This window comes from Platichthys flesus, chromosome 8 (genome assembly GCF_949316205.1).
Source record: "Platichthys flesus chromosome 8, fPlaFle2.1, whole genome shotgun sequence".
In the NCBI taxonomy this organism is placed as follows: Eukaryota; Metazoa; Chordata; class Actinopteri; order Pleuronectiformes; family Pleuronectidae; genus Platichthys; species Platichthys flesus.
In genome coordinates, this window is record NC_084952.1 from 20121703 (window position 1) to 20137881 (window position 16179).

Sequence of the window (16179 nt, forward strand, 5' to 3'; positions counted from 1 at the left end):
TTGTACAGGATTAGAAGCCCTGAATCTGTCGAGATTCTTTTTGACCATTTGGTCTATTGAAAAGAATTCTAAGAAATTCATACAGACTTCAGACAGAGAAAGCAACTTGTACCCAATGTCCGAGAAAATGAGAGAAATACGGCAGCGGTGTTACACCGGGTTTAAACATACAGTATTAAAGGATTTGATCTATTCAGGGTAACCTGGTGCTTTTAAGAATGGGCCAAATTCACAGAAATTGAGGAGCATAAATTGAAGGCACAAAGATGTTTTTTTTTTTTTTTAAAGACTGGTTATGAACCAGAGTAATGGCAGAAGAGTGACAGTGATAAACACAGAGGATTTAACCAGACTTCTGACAAGAATTGCATGAGTGACCTTCTTTTTACATTTAATCTGAGAGGTTTGACTGAAATGTGCCTCTAACTTCAGGTAACATTCACCACATCATTATTAATAAGCAGCAAGTAGAAAACAGACCTTAAATGTTTTTAGTAGACTCCAGGCAGAACAGAGGAGCTAAATGAAACCAGATTAACATAGAAAATATTCAACTAAGACAGGTGGGCCCACAATGAGTTTGAAAACCAAAGAGAATTAAACTTAAACCAAGTTTTTTATTATATCAAGGCATTACTCACAAGAACTGTTTCCTCTACACTAATACTTGAAACACTAACTGCAAAACAAAAGTTAAATACAAAGGTCTTCATAAATTAAAGAAAAGCTCATGTGATCAGGCGACAGGAGGTCTACACTGACAATGTTGCTGCCTTAATCCGGTTTGTCTGAAAGCAAAAGTCGATGCACTAATTTAAAAAGGCATCCATCCTCGACTTTGTTAGTAAAAAATAACCAAAGTTAAGTTCATCTTGCAGCCTAATGAGAAATATCCCTTTGTTGATGTTAGAAAGGTTGTGATCGGTGTGGATTCTAGTTGACGGCAGAGATCCATGAAGGCGGATGGGAGTGGCACAACCTCGTGGGCTCTTTAAGTGGTGATTGTGCTGAATGCTTTCATCATGAGTCAGGGTTTATTGTGTAACCGTATAAAACTGTGAATGTACTAGTTTTATCTGTGATTCTAGCTGTTGTATGTTGGGTGCATAATCCTTAAGTGCAGTATCTTTATAATGGACAGCAGTTCATCTCATATTGTGACCTGCTGGTGACGCTCCTGTCTCTCTTTGCTTCACTCAAGACTTTTAACAGTTTATTTGCATCAAAGTGCCTCAGATTCATGTTTCTCCATCGCTGTGTCTTCGACTGCTCTGAATTCATGCTTGGTCCGACAGTCGGAAGGAATGAAAGAATTTTACAGTATGCAGACCGAAGCAAACAAAACACAGACAATTTAAATAATGAGACTGGTAAATCATTCACCGAGTGAATCCTAAGTGCTGAGCCATGATATCCCCATGTATATATAAGTTATTTGAGAGACACCAAAACACGTCTGCCTCTTCCTTCTCAAAAAGATCATATATTTTACAGTTGATAATTAAGTCTTCCTGGAATCATACCTGAAAGACTGTAAGACTTATAAACTCGTGACTGCCAAAGGTTGGATTTTGAAGTTTTAAACCACCACAGATTATTTCTTCACCTGTAGGAAACTAAAATAAATCTGAGATGTAAAGGGAAGGAACACACGTTAATTCCACCTTCAGACGTAGCTTTGATTCCCTGTTTTTTTCAGTTTCATCTAACTTCTTTTGTCTATTAAGTGAGCCTTTTCAACCGGGGCCGTGACAAAAAGCTAAATAAATTTTTGTTGTTGATGGGGGAGGGAGGTATGTTCAGGGATAATGCCTCTGTAAGAGATGATTTTTATTCAAATCCCTGCTCTTCTTTTCCTTTTGTCCAAAAAGGTACTGATTATTTCCTTATCACTCCATAGAAGAGTGCAAGATAACATACCAGTCAAGAAGAGTCCATAGCAGTACACTCACAGATCAGACCAGCAGATTCCAGACAACCTCTGGTCTACCACTTAACTAGGGTAAAATTCCATGCTGATGAAATATGTGTATTCACGTGTTTGACGGAAAAAGAAAGAAAAAGCGAGAGATTAAGATTCTACAATGGTATATGACCAGTTGCCTGTGTGTGTTTCTGAATGTGTGTGTATCTGTATCTGAACGTGTGTGTGTATATATCTAAATGAGAAGGTCCTCCAGTGGTGTATCTACGACACTCCGTTCACCAGCGGAGGAGCGTCTTGTTTGTCCTTCTTCATCCCTCGGTCTCTGATGGGTCTCTGATGATGATGACGGGAGGGGCCGTCACCACCGACACCACCCTGGGAGGAGGAAGGTCCCCCTCCTCCTCCTCGACCCCCTGACGAGTGTTGCACGCTGCGCTCGTTGTTACCGTCCACGCGGATCTGTGGGAAAAAGGAAACGAGTACAGTCTGGTCCCACAGTGCACAGGTTGAGAGAGATGAGAAACTTGTGATCACTGGTGAACTGGGTGTTTGCCGAGCCCTGTCCCCTTTGGTTACCGTTGCTATGAATGACAAATTTACACTTATATCTTATACATATGCAGTTAACAGAGACTGCAGCAAATTTAACAGTTGTGGTTTGGATTTCTCAAGAGCTGATTTTGATTGTTTCCTAAATCTAGTTAGTTATTAAGTCTGATTCATGCTTCTGCATTGAGCTATGCACTTTTTTGTCGCGTGTTAGAAACGTCATCACACGCCCACGTGATGAATCCTGCAAAGGATCTTGTGTTTTTTTTGCTCATTCAGACTTTGTCCCGAGCTTTTACAGGGGGAATGATGCAAGCCTCTCACTGACATTTTCGTTTCCCACACACAGCCGCTCCGAAGAATATCAGGAGATTATAAAGAATTCAGTACATGCCTGAGAGCAGCTTCAGAGGTGGAGCTGCCGCTGATCAGATGTGATCCTGACACATGCTCAAACACCTTGTCCCTGTTTTGTGGTTTGTTTCAGTTTGTACCACTGTGAGTAGCACCTCCCTCATGTTGAGTGAGAGCTCCCCACAAGCTTCACTGTTTCTGAGATGCTATGACTGAGTTGTTTGGCCATAATGATTTGGCCATTGTCAAACTTGCTTTTGTCTTTTCATGTGCTACAAGAGTTCAGTTCAGTTTTTTTTTACATTAGTTTGTACTTAAAATGTACCCACAGCTGTTTGTTATTAGAGTGGGTCGAAAGGTCAAATGTGTGTGTATGTCTCTGTGTGTGTTACCTGTAGGCTGTCTTCCGGCGCTCTTGTCTTGGGGTCTCTGATATGACGAGGTCTAGGATCACCCCACTGCATGTCGTCAGCTAAACAGAGACAAAAACAATCCCCAACCAGAAATGAAGGCCAATTGCTACCATTGCTGAAATCTTGCATCGATTACATCTTTTGGAGCCAATGTCTGTGCAGTAGTGATCGGGGGATGGAGCTGTCGTATCCAGGTCTCGACAATGCACACACTCAACCAATCCCTGTTTTACCCCATTTTTTAAAGCATCAAATTAGTAATTCAAACCCCATTTATCAAAAACATAAACACTTGAACAAACAGTGTGGTTTGATGTAGAAAAAAATAATTGATGTGTGTTTTTAGCTTTAGTTTGGTCCATGTGCTATTTGCAAACATGGAGGAGGCAGGGTTTGAGACCTTTACTGCAGCCCGCCACCATGAGGCGATCAAGATGCATTGGCTTCACTTATGGAAGAGTTGTCATATCATCGATCGTTATTTAAAGTCTAACTTAAAAGTTTTCATATGCGTCCCCACAACTTGATGGGAAGATGATAATGAGTGATAAACTTATTCTGGAATCAAACACCACTCACTCCATCACTGTCACGCAGCCAAAACACTCACATGTCCCTACATGACTTAAGAGAGGAACTCTTGGCAGGGTTTAATTTATGAGCGTCATAAATATGGGTCTCCTGGAAAAGAAAACACTCATGAGAATTTATTAGCCAGGAGAGTCCGCGGAGATCTCATTATTTGAATCATGCCCATTCTTCAGGCTATAATTTGATGAAAAGCCTCTCAAACTTATTTATTTCCATTAACTATACTAAGTGACTTCTCTCTTTTTTCTATTACTTGAAACGTTATCTTCCAAATCAGCTAAGGTCAAATGGTCGCAAGATTATGAACAGTTGAATAACTGATTAAAAATGTTTATCAGGATTTTCTAATGGATATGTTTAACTCGTCTACATAAATTCTTCGATACATCTGCAGAGAAAAATCCTATTTCTAGAAAGAGGTCAAATAACTGCCATCGATAATCATTACCAACCTTTATACCCTCCTCCTCCTCTCCCTCTTCCCCCTCGTCCCCTTGGTCCACCACTGCCTGGTCTCTTCCTCCCGTCTGTCCTTCTGGGCAGGGTCCCGCCTCCTGTCATCAGCTCCTCGGTGCAGGCCAGCGACCAGTCGCTGAGCTCCTCTCTGTGGTCTGACTCTGTCTCTGAAGCATTGGATGCCTCTGAGTTAGTGCCTGGGGAACCAGGTACATAAAATTAACCTCATTTAACAGCCTCGGAAAGATAACATGGAATTAACCTTTGAGTAACTGTTTAGTTTTAAAATGAAGTAATTGCCTCGGGAGGACAGGCTCCATTCAGTACTTGTAATCTTGTACTAGCTGCATGGTTCATATCCTTTCCATTCAAATGTCAGAAATCTAAACACTTTGTTAACTGAGTGGACACACAACACTAGAGATTATACATTTTTGTATTTAAAGCTTCAGGTATTCAGTTTCCCTTGTATATGCACAGGCACAGTTTCTAATTAATATGTTAACGATTATTTGAACAGGATTTAATTAGTTTTCTTGATTGTAGTTATTTTCTGGTACCTGAGGCGAAAGCTGCACCTCCTCCTCTTCGTCCTCGCCCCCCTCGTCCTCCCCCTCCGGTGTAGGGCTTCCCTCCTCCTCCCGCTCCTCTTCCCATCCCGAGCCCCATGCCGTTATCGAACACGTAGGTTTTGTCTTTCAGAGTCCGAGGTCCCGTCCCTCCTCCACCACCTCCTCCTCCTCCTCCTATCTGTCTCAGCTGCTCGTCAATCTGGAGACGCTCTAGGCGGAGCTGATCCACCTCCTGTGGACATGGATAATTTAAGTTGTTTATTCTGCTTTATATCGTATTCAAAACATAGACCCCATTCAGAGATCGTATTAACATCCATTCTGAGTGATCGATGATAAGGGGTTTGTGTCTATTTGGAGTCTGAATGCACCCAAATGAGTCCTCGATGCATCTTGGGATCTGAACACTCAGACCACATTCAGAAGTGATCTGGCCACATAGTTTCAGCAGTGGGAAACCATATGCGACCTGGACCACATATGAAGGACAACTTTTTCAGCTGATGTTCTTTGACCCGCTTTAGTTTAATAATGAATCAAAAGTATTTTTAACGCTCATTGACTCTCATTTCATCAGACACATCAGTACAATCAGAAAAACATAAGGTGGTCTTCAGGAACAGAAATGATTGAGTCATAATTATTTGCACATGGAGTGGTTTAAATGAGATGTGATGATATCTCTCAGGAGGAATGTCAATCCCAGGTCTTAAAAGGCCAAAAGCCTGAGCTCAAAGACAATAGTGCTAATCACATATTCAGTTCAGATAGTTAAACAATTCATTAATTTATGTTTATGTAGAAATATGAAGGTACAGAGAATTAAACAACTTTAAAGTTGTGGAGTGTGATGATGGAAAATAGTTTGCGTTGCTATGATGACTCTTAAATTTAATCCTGCTAGTGAAATATACTTTCAACATTCCTGAGGCTAAACGTGAGTATTGCATTGTGGAATTTTAAGCATTATGCTGTTACTTTGACCTTGTAGCTGGGCCTGGACAAATCTTCAACCAACTGATGGCAAATGTTATGACTGTTGATTACACAGACCTTAAGGTAGTTCAGATGGTAGTCCAGCAGTACTGTAGCATTGGAGATGCTTTCCTTGGTCCCCACAAAAACGAATGGCACCATTCCCTGTGAGAGAGGTAAAGAAAATGAATGATAGTGGTTCACATACTCACACTATTGCAGTTATAGGTATTCATGGAGGTCCACTTTGCAGGATTTAGGGAGATGAGTAGAATATTCATAATCAATGTTGGATTTGTGTAAGATCATTTGAAAATGATAATTGGTGTGTTTCTCTTTAATTATTTCAACATAGGAAGTAGGTCCTCTTCCGTGTTTCTACAGCAGCCCAGAATGGACAAACCAAACCCTGGCTCTCTATAGGGCCTTTTGCAGTTTTAAATTAACCAAACGCCATTGTACCACACTACACTGTTCAACTCCACTGAAAGATGCCACTAAACCCTACACCGTGAACCTTTTAAAAAGACACATTAGCAGGGGTTCAAAAACTTTTGTGGCTTAGGGCGCCATTTAAAAAATCTGGAATTATTAATTAAAGACTAAGAACAATAGGGGATGGAAAAAATCAATGATTATGAAAAAATTATAGTGTGTGTTGTGATGTGTCGCAAAGTCTCCTTCCCACTGACCTCGTCTGCTGCTGCTGCCGCCACTGCCGACGGCTTCTTGTCGTTTTCAGGTTCAATACGAACCCGCACCACACCAGACTTATCAACCACTTCCTGGATCAGTTTACCATTCTTGCCAATGACCTTTCCTGTGAAGACAGATACATCATCTATCACTGTCAACTGGAACTCCGGAGTTTAATCGTCTGGCTAATCCTTAAATAAAGCGATGTTACCGCATGAATGGTCTCATCATCTCAGTTGATTGATTTTCTCACCTACTAAGTTCTTGGGAACTGTGATGATATCTTCAGAAAACTCCAGGAAACACCTCGCTAAACGAACAGCCTCGTGGTCCTTAGATAAACAAGCCCAATGATGTCACATAAAATGTAAACATGACACTTAAATGTCTCTAAGCTCAGGTCTGTATTTGTAAATCCTGAAACAAGGGGGTCTTGATATCCATCCTACCTCTCCATATATGTGAAAGGTGCACGTTTCTTCATCCAGGTCTATGTTAGTGACTCCTGGGACTTTACGAGCTTGTTGAATGTTTGCTCCATGAGTCCCAATGGCCAGACCCATTAAATCATCCCGAACTACAAACTGTTCATGAAACCGTGATGCAAGCTGTCTGGAACTCTGTAGAAACACACACACACAAGGAAAATGTATCAAAGGGCAAAACACAGCAAACAAGAATTATATGACTGATGATGACGAATCATTTTAATTCATTATTTTTAACGGAAAGATTATAGATTTAAATGCCTAGGATCACAAGCATATATGTGTGTGTGTGTATAAAAGTCTACCTCCAGTTGTCGGTTGGCCTCTTCGTTCCTCATTATGAGAGACAGTTTGGTGCGGAGGCTCCTAAAGTGCATGTCACTCATCATATTGGCGCGTTTCATTGTGACCTCATTCACTGACTGCGAAAAATAATGAACACCCATTTTACACAAAGTATCTTAATGTGGAATATGTTAGTGATGGCATCATCAACAAAACGTAATGTAAGTGACTTAGTACAAATGACTGTAAGTCACACACGTGTACCACAGTAATAGAGACTTGTGTCATGTTTATCAAATATAATTCAAGAGATAAACAAGAGACTTTTGTCTTAAGTTCTTAAACAAAAATATTATTTTGATGTACCAAGATGACCAGCTGCTTTTTCTCTGAGTCATAGGTGACAGTGAACGCTCCCACAGCCTTCTTAAAGTCTTTGTGTGCCGATTCCTTGGAGCACCTGTCAAAACAGAGTCACACAAATTCAGATCATGAGAATTCATGACTAAGTAATTCAGTCCTCGAGGGCATGAGTGTAAAAATCTTTTTTTGTCTTTTCAGAGCAAAACACAAACAATCATAGCCATTTCCTATAAAAGGATTATTAGTATAATATTATTGCAGGTTTTAGACAGAAACCAAGATTGTGACCCACACATTATTGAATGGGTGCTACAAATTATTGTGCTGTATTAGTGGCACATACCACCGTTATATGGCATTAACACTGTGACAGCTGTAATCATGCTGACACCTCACAGATGTGGCTCAAGATCAGCAGGTTCTGTTTAAAAGTGATATGCTACTGATAATATACAACTGGTCTCAATCTGCTTTAATACCCACAGCTACACAACTGTTTGTCCTCTCACCCCAACCAGTCTAGGCAGATCGCTGCCTACACTGAAACTGCTTTCAGACCTGCATTGAACTCCAATAATCTCCTGACATTCTCCATATGTGAGAAAGCAAATGTAAAATCTTTGCTGTGTTGATGTGTTGTACACAAAAACATGCGATTTGTACAATAGAATGAATATGTTATGCTCTGCCTACTGCACCACCCCTAACCTGGAAACTCTGTTCATGTGTCAAAAGCAAACTCCAAAGAACCTCCAGACCCAATTGTATGGACATTATCCGGAGTTCATGTATGAAAACTGCTTTAGTCTGGTTCTGCTTGTTAAAAGGGAGTTATTATCTTTCCACAGTTGTCAAGTGTTTGCTTGTTGTGGAAATGTTAGGTTTCTCCACAATATGATATACTATTTAAAGTACCTTTTCAGACCGTGTGTTGTGATTTGATGCGACTGAAATAAAAATGAATAACTGTTTGGAAATGAGATCCATGCAGTTGTCACAAAATTCTTTGTGTGCGTCCTGTTTTTAAATTAAACTTACATCTGTCGTAGATCCTCGGGTACATCCAGTCTGATCTTGATGAATGTGTTTTTTGTGGCTGGTTTGTTTGGGTTGACTGGCCGTAACCTCTCCAGTGTCACAATCTCATTTAATGTAGCGTCGCATGCAGCATATTCTATTACGTAGAACTAGAGATATAGACAGACAAAGATAGAATCAGAGGGATCCAGTTCTGCACATCGGGAACAACAGATTTTGTCCAATCTAAATAGTTCATAGAATATAATCATCAGTTTAAATAACAGAATTACAAACTTCTGGAAAGAATGTGGGTAAGTGAAAAAAGTGAGAAAGAGCAAGCAAGTAAGAGACAGTGGCAGAGTTGGAGATATTAACAAAGGCAGAGGATGAGATCGAATGAAAAACCAGGTCAGAGATAAAATGGGTAACAGAAGTAAAACGAATAACTGACACATTAGCCTAAATCCAATCTGCCAACTACTTGTCAGCTGAAACTAAAAGTCCCCCCACCAATTTAAAAGTGACTGTACACTTATAATTTATAATCTACACTTCATGGCACTTATATATATATTTTTTTAATTCAACACTTGGGCTTCACAGCCCACTGAAACGGAGAACTGATGTAGTGCTTTCGCATGAAATACAGCCACATTTTCTACCATTCTAGGTTTGGCATTTTGTTGACTTGAGTATTGGAGTAGCTACTACCTAACTGTAGGCTGACGATACGTGCAGCCAGAGCCATGTAGACAGTGTGCTGTCACCAAAGTTAAATGTAATATTAACAAGGCACGGGCAGTGATGTTTATGTTCCCTGTAAGCATGTCGACTAAGTGCATAACTCGGCATTGGAATCTGTATTTTAATTTAGATTAGTATGTACTGGACATGAAGGAACCGGTGCCTAACTTTTGCACACAACCCTAGTCTTAAATTGTATATTGAGATTAAAAAACATGCAGACTTAATCTTACCTCTCCTTTAACCATGCGAACCTTAGCCAGCCACCACCCACAAGGCTCTTTGTCATTTGCCCTGGAATATACCTGGTAACACACACAGTGCATTTCTTAAAACTTTCCACTCATTACACAAAGTGTGGCTAAAGCCTGAAACATGCTTCTGCGTTTTCACGGGCCCGTAAGCGCAAGAGCCCTTCCGGGTCCCTTACGTGCTTATGTATCCCTCCTTACGTGCTGACGGGTGTTGACCCCCTTTTCTAAAATTTACGGCAAAGCTCTGCAAGCTCACTCAGCCCGCAAGGCTGTGATTGGTCTGCTCTACATCCCGTCCGGTGTCTAGTTTCCGGTTTCATGCCCCATAATACCGGCAGAAATCACGGAAGATTTAGAAGAACGAATATGGACCAAATAGAAGAGCACTTGGCAGAAGAGATCAGAAAGTATGACCACTTGTATAACCCGTCACTGACTGGCCGATTTGTCCGCCAGAAATAGGCTATGAGGAGCCGCAGTGGCGATGTAAATAAACAGTCTAATTATAAGAAGTTGCTCTTCATTGTCCAGCAGCTCCATCTCAATCAATTGTTGTTCGGTTGGAATCGTGAATACACTCTCTGTCATGGTCCACCGTGTGTTTGTAATGGAGAACACGACTGGTAGAAGGTAAATAAAAAGTCAACAACGATTGCCACACCCACAAAGAAGGCGTCTCTCAGGTCGTCTTCGACAAAAAGCATTACTCCGCCTAGTGTTCTGGCGCGGAATTGCTTTGTAAGACGCGCAACAGTTGGGGAAGCATGAATGAAAACGACTCTTGCGCCACAGCGGCGTGAAAAGACGCAGTCGCAGACGCATGTTTCAGGCTTAAGATGCAAAGAGTCACGACGAGTAAATAAACACATTTCATTCAGATTCACTAATTTGTTCTTCTTATTAATGTCATTTAAAAGCAAGACTCTTCAAAAGCCTTTTTGAGAGCTTCACAGAAGGAAACTTTCAAACCCAAATCATTCTATTCAGAAAAATAGATGACTTGCTCGATAACCATTTATTAAATAGTAAGGGCGTTCTCTGATGAATTCTGAAGAGTGTGTTTAAATTATTCCCTGGACTGAATTATTTTGTTTCACTGATTAAAACACAAATAAATGAAGATAGCAATAAGCAAAACTAAAAAATTTGAAACAAAGGAAGGGATGGATATCGAACTCTGTACTTTTTAGGGTACCGACCAATAACGTCGGTACTACTGGGTACTGGTTCACATCAAATCAATCGCCAAATTTGAGTACACTGGGTGAGGGAGTATGCATACGTGAACGAGAGTAAAAAAGAGAGTATATGTTAAATTAAGAGAGAGAGCAAAACCATGTGACTCACCCCTGGAACAGGATCTTGGCAAGCTCATTTCTGATCATTGCACATAGTCAGAACAACGGTGATGTCAGTGGCGCAGACACCCAGGGAGCCATGCACAGCACCACGGACCATCAGCGTGTGCAGAGCCAGCTACAGCTCTGCCAAGGAGAACACCCAGGGAGCCATGCACAGCTCCACTGAGTCCTTATAGTGGTCACTTGGGTCTTTTCGTCCAAGTTTTTTCTAAGTAATTTACTGCTCTTCTCTGTATCGCTATCATTAGCACTGCGCATTGCCAACTGAATTGAGTGCGACCTGCCATCTCCTCTGCCTCTTCTTACATTGTCTAAGTTAAAAAAATTCTGTTGTTTTTACCAAGACTGAGTTTACACATGTGTCCGATGACACTGTTGGTTTGTGTGTGCATGTCAGCGCGAGAGACAAGCTGCATTATGAATGAATGTGCAGTTTAGAAGAAAGATTTGACTCATTGAAGAAAAGTATTCATATTTGATAATCAGTGTTGTTATTTGTGGCGTCATTTCAAACAAATCAACGTTTAAACGTAGCAGATCCATAAAGTTACGTTACTATCAACTGAATCGACACAATTATTTTGAAAAAAGCAATCGCTTATAGTAATGAATAAAGCCAGGGACAAACATGATCACTAGAAGTTGTTTCCGTGTTATGGAATTTTGTTGGGAGGCGGATACCTCGCAATACACTATGCATAAAAAAAAAACTGGTCCGAAATTTCTGTGTGAGAGTAAAGCACCAGTACCAGTTCAAATGTAAATGGTACCAAACCCTAAAAAAATATGTTTAAATTATAAGTGAAAATCAGATATAAAAACATAATTTGTCCCACCCACTGTAGGTAGAATGTTTTTTATGCAGAACTCTTGATTAATCTGCAGCCAGAAGTGCACTCCCTTTTTTTGTTCTATTTTACAGTCTATTGAAAGTTGGCGTCTTCTCACTTTGTCAGGTCAATGTTTCATAAAAAGCTATGCTAACTGCAGCAAGTAACAGCATCAATTACGTTTTAATGTATTTTTATATTATATAAATGACCTCATTTTGAGGAGGCGTGTTTTCAGTTGTTTTATTACATCTGAAGAAGGACTTACCATCGACTTAAATTGTATTGGATTCTGCTGCAACAAAGTTTACCCCTGAAACTCCAGAAGTGTTTTGTGGACTCAAACAGTTAACCCACCCTTCCATCGGCCAAGGGGTAAGAAGATAATGAGTGAATTCGCATTTTTCTGTGACCTATCCCTTTAAAAGAGCTCACTGTACTAACTTTGTCTTTGGTGATAATGCTGATTTTCTGTAAACTATTCTGAAGGTATTGAATCAGTCCCACCTCGACCTCATCGCTCTCATTTATCTCTTTGCAGAACCCTGTTGGAGGAGGGAACCGCACATCCTGGAATGGGATCTGACGCTCCGGCTGCCAGCTGGGGCGGAGGAGCACATATACAAATAAGAGTTAATTTGATCACTGGTAATTTAAACACTCAACCATACATCATTATTTGTTGTGTGTGCGCATTTGTTTTACTCACTTGTTTTCAAAAGCCACAGTGACTGATCCTTCATGAACATCCTTCACGAAGGCCTAGAAGAATCCAAGAGGGAATAACAAAAATTAAAATAGCCAGAATTAAACATACTACAACAGGAGTGTTACACTGGCGTCAAGCATCAAATTCAGCAATCCAACAGCCCAGTGTTTCTTTTTGGGCTTCGTCAGGTTTGGTTGCGTCGCTCTCTCTGGTTATGCACAGTCTGTCCATGTGTGTCAAGTACTGCAAGTAGGACATACAACGCCTCAGAGGAAATGGAAGATGGAGAGTCGAGCCTATGGGTAGCATTAGCCTAGTAAGCTAGCAGCCAGTAATGGATTAAATTAAGTACAAACTTAGAAAAAACAGGGGCTTCTCAAAATCCCCCAAAAGTCCAGGAAAGCTTTTTAACTGAGCTCACATTATGACCTCGACCCATAATGGAGAATGGACATCCAGAAGCTACGCACAGATGATTATGACAGTTCGGATGGTGAGGTTGAGGCCACATTTGAGGAGCGTTCAAAGGGAGTTTTCTTTTATTGCTTAAACTAACAGGTAAGGTTAAAGTCTCTCCACAGATTTAATTGTGTCATGTGCTGGCAGTAACCTGCAATGACTACTCCGGTTGTTGTCGAGTCTTCTGCTACGGTTTCTCTCTTCAGAAAAGATCACAATGCAGTTGTGATATTTAATATGCTAATTAATGACCTCAGCTTATTTTGAAAGTTAATACAGTGCCAACGATGCAACTATAATTCCCCCCTACCGTTTTCATTAATGTCTAAAAGGCTGCTAAAAAGACATTAACTACAAATGTCATAATCAACCAATCACCCTCACAGCCATTTTAAAAGATAATATATTCATCAATAGCATTTCAATGTCTTTTTAAAATCAAACAGATAAATCCTTAAACGGTTGATCCGCATTAAGCTGCAACCTATTTGGCTCTGTTAAACACAGAACATGAACTCCAGGCTGGCATCAGAGTTCACAATCATACCAAATGAACCACTGAACAGCATCAGTGTGCGTCTTAGAAACACATCTACCTCCCACAGCTTTATGTTCACACAGGGATTTGTTTCTTTTTTTGGACAAACCAATGATGAATCTCATATCTAATTATAAAGTTGTATAATCCAACAGTTTTAACTAGATAATGGCATGTAACGTTTATATTCATATATCATTTTAAGAACGTTCTAGCCATCTTCATAAATAGACCCAAAAACCGACTTAATGTATCTAATATATTTAAATCTAGGTTACACTGGAGTATTTCAGGTCCAGATGTCTCTAACACTGCTCACCTCTCACAGAATAATTTATTTTTTGTGGATATCATAAGAATAATGCTGACTGTTAAACAATTTTCTTTAGTTGTATTAAATTGGAATAATACCTGCCAATCAAATTTCAGGGCCAGCATCACTATTTGCATTTGTCTGTCAGTCTGCATGCCAATGTCTCCTTGGGTAAGACACTGAACCCTCCTCCCCCTGACAGCTGGTCTTACAGTGTATGAATGGGGTGTGATGATGGTATGTGAAGAAGAGGTATGTAGAGAATGTGGGTGTGATGGGTGAAGTGACTTGTACAATAAAGCACTTTGAATGGTCAATAAGACAAGAAAAATGCTACATGAATGCGGTCAATTAATTATTTTCGATAATTTTTTTAATATGGAACATGCATCTGAGGTGTAGGAACTAATTTCTAAATTTAAAACACTTAAGCTGGTGCTGAATGAAGCACAATGGCTACAGTGCCAAAGATTTGCAGGAGTGGTGGGGGACTCAAAGCTCACGACAACTCAAGATTGATTTCCAATGGTTGTCCTGTGCAATCACATGATTCCTAATGGTTTGGCAGCAACAAAGTTTAGAATTCTAGAAAGCTGATAGTTGGTGCAAGCAATCTCAATTCAGTCACATTAGAGGAGCTACTGGCAATAATGTGGAGAGCTTTCATCAACCAGTCAGCATATTTGAGCCTTCAATTCTAAACAAAAATCCTTCCTTTACACTTGTACGTAGTTCCATATTCAATTGATTTGATGGCCTTCCTTACATATTTCCTATTTAATACTCCTCATATGTTGTCAAAGATCAACTATCATCCAAACTGGACATGTATGTCCATGCTACAGAAAATCTTTCCAATGTTAATAACCTTCAGGATTTGAGTACTTCTCCCACCACTGACCCCATATGATCGACACCTGCCCAGGTGTGTCTGGCACAAATGCCCAGCCTCCACAGCTCTTGCTCATCATACTTGTTGTCTTCAAAATGATTCTCATGTTAGCACGAGCTGCAGGTGATATAAAGAAAAGCCCAGATTTGCTGCTGGTATCCTGTGAAAAAGAAATGACTGAATGCTGGAACTTGGTGAACCTGCAGGCAACTGCCCATCACACAGCCCGTCGATATGATAAAACATGTCGCCGCCAGCATCACTGCTACAACTGCAATGATTCAACACCGAAACTAGCACCAATCACTCACTAACTCAACAGGCAGCGTTTAGCAGCAGCCTGTCGTTGGCTTTGTTTACAGGTTTGCAGCCTCCACATCCCTGTGCACAGTAGCACTGAGGCCCGCTGATACAAACAAATGTTTCCTAGCTAATCCGCCAGGGTAATTTCACATGAGTTAGCCTGAGCTTAGTGCACGGTGCGGTGTGTGAGATGACAAAGCTCCACAAAAGGTGTTTGCCTACCTTATAAAAGGCCCCGCTGGTTCCCCTCACTTCCGCGACTAGTTCATCCATGACGCAAGTTACTAGCTAGCTAGCTAACCACCGTTAGCGACGTTACTAGCTAGCTAGCTAACCACCGTTTTCGACGTTAGTAGCTAGCTAGCTAACCACCGTAAGCGACGTTAGTAGCTAGCTAGCTAGCTGGCTAGCCTGACGCTAGCCAAGGCAGGTTGCTATCGTTGACGTCGCTAGCGAGACAGAATACCCTGCCAGCGGAGAGCAGGAAGGGGCCAGGATCCCGGTCTGTGGCCGTGATGCGAGTCTACTTCTGAGCGGCACACTTGCACCCCCGAATGTTTGATAACGCAAAGCGACCACTGTAGCTAGCCCGGTTAGCTTGTAGTAGCTAGTTATGTTAATGTGTGGTGAGTAGTGAGGCAGCCTCTGCTGGTCGCATCTCTCCATGTGACGTCTCCACTCTCTTCCTCTGCTGAGGACACGCTCATCCACGCTGTTACTGCTCTCCACAGGTGACACACCAGAATGTCTCTGGGCATCTGAGCAACGTCTGTACATTAACAACACACAAACACAGTATTATTATTACAGTTTTTGTATTGTTATTATTATTATTACGTTCTGTGTTAATATTATTATCGTTGTTGTTTTTATTATCCATATTATTATTATCATTATTTGTAGTAGTAGTGGTGTTGTTATTATTATTATAATTACTTTTGTATTGGTGCAGCAGAGATTATGTTCTTATCCACACGTTGTCTGCTAAGATTTAACTTACTGCCTTTGGGGTTAATGTATTTATTTTTGGGTTCCCTTGGTATGATCGTTTACACAATGTCTGTAAATGACAGGGTTACTGGTTGAT

At 40.7% G+C, this 16179-nt stretch overlaps 1 protein-coding gene across 1 annotated transcript; it reads right to left on the reverse strand.

The window, feature by feature from the left end:
* Positions 1-597: 597 nt before the first annotated feature.
* fmr1 (fragile X messenger ribonucleoprotein 1) lies at positions 598-15786 on the reverse strand. The gene is made up of 15 exons (XM_062393360.1): positions 15315-15786; positions 12588-12640; positions 12386-12479; positions 9667-9738; positions 8708-8856; positions 7673-7766; positions 7327-7443; positions 6983-7153; positions 6787-6865; positions 6530-6657; positions 5916-6002; positions 4851-5094; positions 4287-4487; positions 3223-3302; positions 598-2386 (listed from the first exon to the last, which is right to left on the reverse strand). The coding sequence occupies exons 1-15, from the start codon at positions 15363-15365 to the stop codon at positions 2189-2191; spliced, it is 1818 nt and encodes a 605-aa protein (XP_062249344.1). The 5' UTR covers positions 15366-15786; the 3' UTR covers positions 598-2188.
* Between the last annotated feature and the right edge of the window lie 393 nt (positions 15787-16179).

Excerpts from the sequence above, each read along its gene's own strand:
- fmr1 (XM_062393360.1), bottom strand. The coding sequence starts at position 15,365 with ATGGATGAACTAGTCGCGGAAGTGAGGGGAACCAGCGGGGCCTTTTAT. Across the intron at positions 9,739-12,385 it reads ATGAGAGCGATGAGGTCGAG|GTATATTCCAGGGCAAATGA; the intron begins GTGGGACTGATT and ends GTGTGTTACCAG. Across the intron at positions 4,488-4,850 it reads AGGTGCAGCTTTCGCCTCAG|GCACTAACTCAGAGGCATCC; the intron begins GTACCAGAAAAT and ends CTGGTTCCCCAG.